At 34.0% G+C, this 10,411-nt stretch overlaps 2 protein-coding genes across 2 annotated transcripts; both read left to right on the plus strand.

The window, feature by feature from the left end:
* Positions 1 to 432: 432 nt before the first annotated feature.
* Positions 433 to 1,502, plus strand: LOC132168116 (uncharacterized). Its single transcript, XM_059579201.1, has one exon. The coding sequence runs from the start codon at positions 485 to 487 to the stop codon at positions 1,385 to 1,387; it is 903 nt and encodes a 300-aa protein (XP_059435184.1). The 5' UTR covers positions 433 to 484; the 3' UTR covers positions 1,388 to 1,502.
* A 6,278-nt stretch (positions 1,503 to 7,780) lies between these two features.
* Positions 7,781 to 10,009, plus strand: LOC132172562 (polygalacturonase-like). The gene is made up of 9 exons (XM_059584087.1): positions 7,781 to 8,008; positions 8,165 to 8,293; positions 8,394 to 8,567; positions 8,674 to 8,694; positions 8,789 to 8,996; positions 9,117 to 9,198; positions 9,327 to 9,435; positions 9,524 to 9,643; positions 9,791 to 10,009. The coding sequence occupies exons 1-9, from the start codon at positions 7,781 to 7,783 to the stop codon at positions 10,007 to 10,009; spliced, it is 1,290 nt and encodes a 429-aa protein (XP_059440070.1).
* The last annotated feature ends 402 nt before the right edge of the window (positions 10,010 to 10,411 follow it).

Below are 10,411 nucleotides of genomic sequence, written 5' to 3' on the forward strand. Positions count from 1 at the left end.
ACGTTACCAAAATGGTAACGTGTGATAATGGCACGTTACCAATTTGGTAACGCGCTATAAAGGAACGTTATTAATTGGTAACGTGTTATTTATGGTAATGTGTGTGGAGTTTTACACGTTACTAAATATTTTAGTAACGTGTCATTAACTGCCACGTCACTAAATGGTGACGTGGCAGATATTAATGAATAGTATACACGTCACTAATACTCTCTTTTTTTTTTTCTTTTTTTTTTTTTGTAGTGGACAGTCTAATCCGCCTAGCGGTGGAACCGGCTCTGCATGCATAAATCTCTTTCATTTCCTCGTGTTCCAACCAAGTGCTTCATGAGTAAAATCAAGATTTCCCCTTATCTTAACATGTACAAAGCATGACTAGTCTCGATGAGTTACGGTTTCTCAAAACATGGAGCCAAACACATTACAAAAACACCCAAGAAAACAAACATTTTGAAGCAATTAAATTATCTTCAATCTGCAAGTGATGATGATGATGATGAGGAGAAGGCAGCTGATTCTAATTGTTTTCCCCTCTCTCCTTCTCTCCTTCTTCTTCCTCTACTTCTTCTTCGTCTTATTCAATGTCCAAGTAACTCCCATTACACACGGCGAAACTATAAGAAATCTAACACAAACACAAACCCAAACCCGAACCCCTCTTGAGTGTAAACAATTTAGCCTCTTGATCGGAATCTTAACCCTCCCCGACAACTACGAACGCCGCCATTTCCTCCGCCTCGTCTACGGAATCCAGTCGTCTTCGATAGCCGACATAGACGTCAGGTTTGTGTTCTGCAACCTCACGAAACCCGAGCAAAGAGTCCTCATCGCCTTGGAAATCTTGCGTTTCAATGACATTATCGTACTCAACTGCACAGAGAACATGAACAATGGCAAGACCTACACATATTTCTCTTCCCTCCCAAGCATCCTTCCAAGGCGTTACAGCTATGTCATGAAGGCTGACGATGATGTTTTCATCAGGCTTTCACCATTGGCATTGTCGCTTCAGACATTGCCGAGGTTGGATTTGTATTATGGATTTGTAATTCCATGCACTAGCATGAATCCGTACGTGGATTATATGTCGGGGATGGGGTTTTTGCTGTCTTGGGATCTTGTTGAGTGGATTGGAAAGTCTGATATTCCTGGAAATGAGATGAATGGGCCTGAGGATAAAATGGTTGGGAAATGGTTGAAGATGGGGAATAAGGCAAAAAATCGATTTTCCAACAAGCCAGCCATGTATGACTACCCGGGAACAAATGGGAGGTGCTCACATGAGCTTATACCAGAAACTGTTGCAGTACATCGATTGAAGAGGTGGGATCAATGGCTTCATGTGCTTCAATTTTTCAATGTGACCAAAGAAATAAAAGCTTTCTGACTTTGATATACAGAGACTGATTCAAGGGTGATGTGCACTATCATATCAGCACGGTGATATGAGAGCGGAATATGAGATGAATATGTAGAATTACTCAATAAGATTATAGGGAATTCGGCCAATACCACTTTATGATTTCCATAAATTTTTATTTTTATTTTTATTTATTTTCAATAATAAGACAAGGATTATAAAGGAGAAAACAAACGAAACGGGCTGAGCTCCACTTGCTTGCTCTTCAATTTCACTCAATACTGCTCATTATTTTTCATATTCTCTTTTTCTAATTGGGAGTTTTGTTATTCTCCTAATGATTATTATTCTGTTTGGTTCAGCGTTTGGCTCTTATGTTCAACAACACAATCAGTTCACTACAAGAATCAAAAATTTTTTGCTACGGACCATTAGTAACGTGTATATGGTGTTAACACGTTACTAAAGTGTAATAACGTGCCTATAGTAATGTGTTTGACGGGTGGTGAAATTGGACGTAGGTATTGCAACTTTAGTAACGTGTTAGACTCTAACACATTACCATGAACCTGACACGTTACCACACATGGTAACGAGTTGCTACATTACCAAATGATAATGTGGCAAATTCTGCCAAATGATAATGTGGCACATTATGCCACGTTACCATAATGTGCCATATTACCATAATTAGTAACGTGGCATAATCTGTCACGTTACAATTTGGTAATGTGCCATGTTACCAAATTTGACAGGAATTTTTTTTTTTTTTTTTTTTTTGAATTTTCTCCGCTCGTTATACCTGATATACGAGTTACATATATTACATATATCCAATATTCGATCAATCCAACATCAAACTACCAATTAGCTAACCACAATCCACAATCCACAATCCAACATCAAACTACCAATTAGCTAACCACAATCCACAAAGCCGAGTGAACATCATCATGACCATTATCTCCCGACTTTTCCGCACTAACTGCAAATAATAAAACAAACAATCAATTAGCTAATTGACAGTTGTGATATAATATTATCAACTCCTTATAGGTAAGCAATGTCCAAGTAAGTGAGAAAACAATCGAATAATTGTCACATAAACAACATCGACATATATATTTGCACGACCTATGCATATATTTGCACGACATACATAAACACATATACATCTACATATACACTTATTTAATGAGGCGTCTTCAACAAATATGGTACGATTAACTATGCAAAGCTCCAATTACAACCAAATCAACCAGGAATAACAAAGTAGCTTATTTTGAGTTTATATATATATCGGGGTGCCTGAACGACGAATATAATGTTGTGACAAACGAGATTTCTGTCCAACCGGCCGTATGGGGTGGCCGAAACCAACCCCAGCCCCTTGGGGGTGGTCCGGCCACCCCCAGACCATGCCACCCCCGATTTTGTTTTTTGTTTTTTTTTTTTTTTAATATTATGCTCAAAACGACGTCGTTTTGGGTTGGGTGCTCAAAACGACATCGTTTTGGGTTGGGTGGTGATGTAGTTTTGAAGGGTGTAGTTTTGGTTGAGGGTAAAATGGGTATAAAAAGTTAAAAGGGTTCAAAGTGAGAGAAAACCAAAGTTCAGGAGGTTGAAGGGAAAGTTTTGAAAATTCAATGGAGTATGTCAAAATGGCTGGAAGTTCAGGGGGGCTTTCCGAAGTTTCCCCTTTAGTTTAATATGAGAATCCCATATATCTATGATAGCATGTCAAGCTTTGCAATCTGTAACCAACGAATGCAAAGAAGAAGGAAGAAAACTAGCGAGCACAAAAACTGAGAGAATGAATGAACTTTCTGTATATTCAACTTGAATAAGAATGATAAAGTACAATTGTTTATATACATAATTATAAGAGTAACAAACTACTAACCAACTAACAACTAGCTTCAATTAACTTCAACGGTACCTAAACAAAATAACTGAAATAACTGAAAAAGTTCAGTTTTACAATTAGTAAAGCAGCCAACTCGTCTTTGACAGACAACTTGGATAAAAGATGAGTGAAGTCTTTGAAGCCGAGACCTTTAGTAAAAATGTCTGCTAGGAAGGGACATGCAATGCCTTGATGAGGCGGAGCTGAATTTTTTCCCTAATAAGATGACAATATATGTCTATATGCTTGGTTCTCTCATGGTAAACAGGATCATGTTATAACAACTGTAACTTCTCCCTTTCCTCCAAACATGTACACACACCCCTCTTCTTTCCTTTTCTTTCTTTCATCTCCTTCACTTGTAATCACTTTACAATTTATAAGGAAGTAGAAGAAGATATACAGATGCAATAATGATGTAAGTTATAGCATGTGAATAAATAGAATAAAATAAAGACTTGTTTGACTTCTGGAAATCAATGGAGAGGAAATAACTGAAGATGAGGAAGTGACTACCAAGTCAAGCGAGGGCTGAAAATAAATTAGGTAACTGCTGGAATATTATTTGTGATGAAATCTAGTCTTATTTAACATTATTAGCCTTTTTTTGGTCCTCTTTTGAGATTTACCCAAATGTCCCACTTTATTCTTGAGCGCATGCAACATCAAAATGCACGGTTGAATTTGAGACCCAAAGTCTTGATATGACAATAATCCTAATAACCCCTTCAATTATAGCTTGTTAATGTAGATAACTTCAACGGTAAAGGTCATGGAGGGAATGATACTCATGTACAAATATTTGAAATTGTCGTACAAATATTTGATTTCCTCCAATATATCAAGTTTGTAAATAAAACTTTTGTATTCTAAAACACTGTAAATGAAATTTTGCATTGTAAAACTTTCTCAATACATATCTATAAAACTAGAAGATATTTATACATACTTGAACCTAACATTATTTGCAAGGATTTGTGTAGCAATATTTTTGTTGTGATCAAGTGGAACGCATTTATTATTTTTCTACGCAAACGTATTTATTGTTTTTGTTAGATCATGACATACGCATTTTGGATGACTGTCAAAGGAATTAGAAGAAGAAAAAATAAAAAAGAGACCAATCACAAATTATATTATTTCTTTTTATTTATATCTTTGTGATGCAACATAATGTAGTGGGTTGCAAAGACAAACAACAAATAATTTACAACTCTTTTCAAAATCTAAGATTCTATCAGGAACCGAGGAAAATATGAGAAAAACTAAAACTTTGAGTAATCCTTATTCAAAACTAAATCTCATTATCATTTCAGAATGCACAACTGATTGATACTCATAAATTTCAATTATACGTTTATTGGTTTAAACAGCAGGCAGAAGAAGTGGTTATAACCTCCTATTCCCATCCCTTATTTGAATAATAATAAAAATTTAAAAAAGAAAAAGAAAAAAAAAAGAGAGATTGTGAAAGGTGTAAAAATTAAACCATTTTCTTCCCTAATAAGAATAAAGATATAAAACTAGCAATTGTCCCAAAAGCTTAAGTTTAATCACTTAATTAATACTTTAACACTTCCCTCACGTATGGGCTCAAACACTTTTTTAATAGGTAAGACCCAATATTTAATTTAAATTTGGTGAATTGACAAAGTCAAATCTCATGACCTTTAACTCTGATATCATGTTAAATTACGAGTTTTCTCATAAGGTAAAGGTTAGAAGAAGAACTAAATTTAATCTTTTAACAAGAAAAACATTAAACTCATTCCTAAGATTTGTTTAGCATGATAGGAGACCATCCTACCTAAAGCTAATTTAGCAAGATCACCTAAAAACATGTCAAGAAGAGCTTAACGGCAACAATCATCGTTGCCTAAAAGCACAATTTTTGACCTAAAATTTGAACAGAATTTGCTCTGCAAGTTCATTAAACAATCTTACAGATTTTGACAGGAATGCACAAATCCAGAGACCCCAAATGGAAAACCCAATTGAGAAGATGGAAAATTTTGAATTCCTAAGCGCTTACGCAGCAGCCATTGATGATGATTGTGGTTGTGTCGTCCACAGAGTTCCAATCTTAATTTTTTTCGTATTTGGGAATTCTGTTTTTACATGAAGTGAGATTCTAATACCCATAACCCATCAGGATAGAGAGTAAAATTGATTATAATACCCAACTATCATTGCAATTAATCATTATATTTGGGAATTCTGTTTTTGCTATTTGGCAATTATGAACACCACAACACTATCCACACCGAACGCAATAATCAGAAAAGCAAGGCTGCATCTGCTTCTGCTGTTAGAATAAAACCCCATAACAAGAAACACACAAACTCAAATACACGAATCAAGAAATTATCCAAAAATCAAGATAACAGCCACCATTAGCATTGACCCAATAATCCTCAAATTCCATATAACGTACAGGGGCTTCTACAAAAAAACAAACAGGGGTTTCTACAAATCAGCAAAATACTCTCAAATCATCCAATGGGTGGGTATGCCAACAATACATGAAGCCTAAATTTCAGAAATATGCACCAAGATTCGAAATTAAACCAAAGCTAGCATGGAGAAAACAAGGTTCCGAAGAGAGAGAAGAAGAAGAAGAAGAAGAAAGAGGAAGAAAAGTTACCTGAAGCTCTTCTTTCTTCCTTGCTCTGCAACTTCAACTAGAGAAAGACAAATTTTTTTCCTTGCATGCTCTGCGACGAGAGGGAGCAGAAAGAGAGAACGACACAGAAACAAATACAAAAGTTTTTTACGAATACTTCACCCTCATCCCGCCTTTTAATTTGGACCAAAACGGCGTAGTTTTGGTCCAATTGATCCCGCCTTTTAATTTACGAATATTCTTTGTTGGATCGTTTTTTTTTTTTCCTGCAGAATTTGGTTTTGAATTTTCTTTTTCTTTTTGCGGGTTTTGCGTACCTAGAGAGAAGAGAGTAGTATTTCTATTAATTAGGACTCTAGTATTAGATAGTAGTAGATAATAAATGGGATAGTATGTTATCTCTAGAGAGTATTGTTTCTATTAGGATTCTAGTAATAATAGATAGTAATAGAGAATAAATAGGATAGTATGTTATGTCTAAGTAGTTTGGTATTATCTTTATTAATAGTTATTAAGTTAAGTGTTAAGTGATATGATAATCATAGGATATATCTCAAAGTGAGTAGTTTATGTTTATCATGTTTCTTTCTAATTCTTGCTGATCAACCTTTCTCAACTTCATCAAATATTTCTTCAAACTCTTTTGTTTTTAAGATATCATGGCTTTCCCTATTCTATTAAAATATTATTTATTTACAAAATGTAAGTTCTTTACCTACCCTCATGTTTTTTACAAAATTCTAGGACAATCTTTAATGAAAGAACAAAAGATGAAAGAGGAGAGATGAAAGACAAATGCTTATATTAAAATAATGTATAGGGAACCACTTTAGTTCCTTACATATTAGGAAACATTATAGTTACCAAATGATATTGGTTAAATTTAAGAAAACTGATGTGAGTGAGTTTTTGTGATTTTTATTTTTTTATTTTTTTTTTAATTTCTAAATATTGGAAAATGAATGAGATATAGGGTATCTGTTGCTAGTGCTCTATGATGTTGCTTCTCATCTTTTGTTGTTGTTTGATGAATACACGTTTATAATAATTTGGGTTCCTTCGCCATGTTATAACATGTATGATTTAGATATAGTAATGAGGTTATAAAACAGATGAAGAAGAAAGAAGGAAAAAAGAAAAGAAAAAAATTAAAGGAAATGCCATTAAAATTTAATAATTTATAGAACATATTATAAAGAATATAATTGCCATACTTGTGAAAGTGTTATGAAGAGAAATATATGTTTTATGTACAATAGTATTTGGATCGATCGGGGCATTACAAATTTACAATGGCATAAAAATTAATTGGTATCAATCATCACAAATCAAAGAGATAGATTAAAATTAAAGTATATCATAAAGTGGTATTTTTAATATTTCAAAAAACGAAATTAATTACATTTTGGTGAGTAAGGGGGAAAACCTCTAAACCAATGAAAAACTCGATTTGATGAGAGAAATTGGACTTTTATTTGTTAAGTGTACGTGCCATATTACATTAATAAAATTAAAGTTTGTTGGAAGTAGATATATATAATCAATTATATCTACCTCAACAAATTAAGGCAATAGAAACCTATACAAAAGGAATAATTGTCTGTAACGATAAAACATTTACGACAGAATAATATTAAGCGGTAAAAGATAAGAGTAAGTGGTAAAAGATAATTTTACATCGATGTTGAAGAATCAGAATGCAGATAGAATTTGTATTTCCGACTGACCGACTTGGGAATTAATAGTTAATAGTAGTTGTAGTCGGACATGCTTCTTCATGATGCCTATTATAAAACAACACCCACCCTCCTTCATTAAACAAATCACAACCATCGTCGATCTCTTGCATGCAGATCAAATTCCTCTCTCAACTAGTGCAAATTCAGATATCATGGCTCTTCTTCACGCCCACGCCCTTTTTTTGATTTTCACCGTTTTCATCATTATAACGTCTTTCTCATCCGAAACATCCTGTTTTCGGCTTCATGATTCCCGCGCCTATACTACTTCACGCATAGTAAGCATCCCTTCAACTTCAACTTCAACTTCACCACCGAATCCGGAGCTGCTTAATGTAGATGCCTTTGGCGCTAAAGGCGATGGAGGAGATGATACTCAGGTATATACCTCGTTATATATATATATTCTCTGTACGTTCCACCGTTTTTTTTTTTTCTTTTTCCTGCAGAATTTGGTTTTGATTTTTTTTTTTTTTTCTTTTCTTTGTGTGGGTCAACTGATTGATTGATGTTGGTTTGATGTTTTCGCACTGCAGGCATTTAAGAAAGCATGGAGAGAGGCTTGTTCTTCAAAAGATAGCGTTCTTGTGGTACCTCAAAATAGGAGCTATCATCTCAAGCCAATTACATTCAAGGGTCCTTGCAATTCTAATTTCACATTCAAGGTCTCTATCTTTACGTTGAATTTGCATGCATGCATCTGTAATTATATAAATATCTAATTAATTATATGCCTATTTTTTCTTTCTTTATACTTACTACTAGGTCTATGGAACAATCAAAGCTTCTCCTCGTAAATCAGATTATCAAAAACATAAACGACAATGGCTTGTGTTCCAAAATGTTCAAAATTTTACTGTCGAAGGTGGGGGCACGGGCACCATCAATGGCAATGGGAAGAGATGGTGGAATAACTCATGCAAAATCAACAAAACTCTGGTATGTAATTCGGCTCATCAACTTTAATTTCTTTCTTTCCATCTCTTAATTAATAGAATTTGAACTAATTAGTTGTCATTTCTTTCTTCTATTCTTTTGCATGCAGCCTTGCACGCACGCACCAACCGTAAGCCTTTTTTTCCTTTTTCTTTATTTCTTGATTTATTTTCAAAATATTTTTTATCTTTTTTTATATATATTGTGTACCTATGTATGTATAGGCCGTGACTTTCCTCAACTGCAACAATTTGACAGTAGATAACTTGCGGATCAAAAACGCACCACAAATGCATCTCACGTTTCAAAGATGCTCAAATGTCAAAGCTTCACGTCTCGTGGTAACTGCACCGGGGCATAGTCCCAACACCGATGGAATTCATGTCACAGAAACGCAAAACATTCATATTCAAAACTGCATTATAGGGACAGGTATATATATATATATATATAACCTTGAATTTTCTATAAAAAGTTGCTAATTAAATATCAAGTTTGGCTTGCCACTATATATAGTGACAATAATGAGATTTTATGTTTTATTTATTGAAGGGGATGATTGTATTTCGATAGTAAGTGGGTCTGAAAATGTTGAAGCCACAGATATTACCTGTGGACCCGGCCATGGAATCAGGTAGATAGAGCTAGGGATCTCTAACTCTTCTTGCTTGGCATGCATGAATATTATTACGTTTTTTTTTATTTTTTTATTTTTTACATGTAATTTAACTATTTCACATTTGGATATTATTTTACTTGCAGCATAGGAAGTTTGGGTGCGAGCGGTTCAAGTGACTATGTTTCGAATGTGTTGGTCGATAGAGCGATACTATCAGGAACCACAAATGGATTGAGAATAAAAACATGGCAGGTAATTAAAAATATGTATTTTGTTTTTGTTACTCCAGTTCACACTTAACATATTATTCTTAACATATTATTCATTTATTCATATGCAGGGCGGCTCTGGATATGCCAAAAATATTACATTTCAAAATGTTGAAATGCACAGTGTCCAAAACCCTATAATCATAAATCAATATTATTGTGATAAAAAAGAACCTTCATGCTCAGAACAGGTAATACTCTTAACAAAAATGTTTAGTGTGCATTTAGAAATTTATGTGGATGATACTCAACATGAGTGTCACATGGCACAATGGCAAAACAGAGTTATAATACTCAACATTTGTATCCCAACTGACAATCACTTAATCTAATGACAGGCTTCAGCAGTCAAAGTAAGCAATATTGTTTACAAAAACATCACAGGTGTCAGCGCATCAGAGGAAGCCATAAACTTCAAGTGCAGCAAGAGTTTTCCATGTCGTGAAATTTGGTTGGAAGACGTTAATCTTGCCTACCAAGAAGACGAAAGTGTCAAGGCTTCTTGTGAGAGCGTTAAATATTTGACTAATCAGGGGAACGTCTCTCCTTCGTGCTAGTTGATTGTTTTTACCATTTGTTTATTAACATTCATATTGAATAATAAGGAATTTTTTTTTTTGGTGTAAAATTCATTATGTTTTATAAATCAATTAATCTCCAAACTAATTAGTCTATGCAATACTATGCAAAGGCACCGCGCATAAAATCAGCTGATTCTAGTTGTACATATTTAGTACTTCAATCCCATATTGATTAGTAATTATGTTTGTTATAATAAGCATATATACTTCAGATTGGGATCCGGCAATGCATGGGGAATTGCCCATCAAAAATGGTTGAAATCCTAGTCATTGAATTTCATCCAATGGCCTCTAGTTTGTCACATGTCCCTTTAATTAAAAAAATACTAAAATATTATTTAAGTTTTAAAAAGAAAATATAAATAAAATAATAAAAAA

The sequence above is a fragment of the Corylus avellana genome, chromosome ca1, assembly GCF_901000735.1.
Source record: "Corylus avellana chromosome ca1, CavTom2PMs-1.0".
In the NCBI taxonomy this organism is placed as follows: Eukaryota; Viridiplantae; Streptophyta; class Magnoliopsida; order Fagales; family Betulaceae; genus Corylus; species Corylus avellana.

Excerpts from the sequence above, each read along its gene's own strand:
- LOC132168116 (XM_059579201.1), top strand. The coding sequence starts at position 485 with ATGATGATGATGATGAGGAGAAGGCAGCTGATTCTAATTGTTTTCCCC.
- LOC132172562 (XM_059584087.1), top strand. The coding sequence starts at position 7,781 with ATGGCTCTTCTTCACGCCCACGCCCTTTTTTTGATTTTCACCGTTTTC. Across the intron at positions 8,294-8,393 it reads ATTCTAATTTCACATTCAAG|GTCTATGGAACAATCAAAGC; the intron begins GTCTCTATCTTT and ends ACTTACTACTAG. Across the intron at positions 9,644-9,790 it reads AACCTTCATGCTCAGAACAG|GCTTCAGCAGTCAAAGTAAG; the intron begins GTAATACTCTTA and ends ATCTAATGACAG.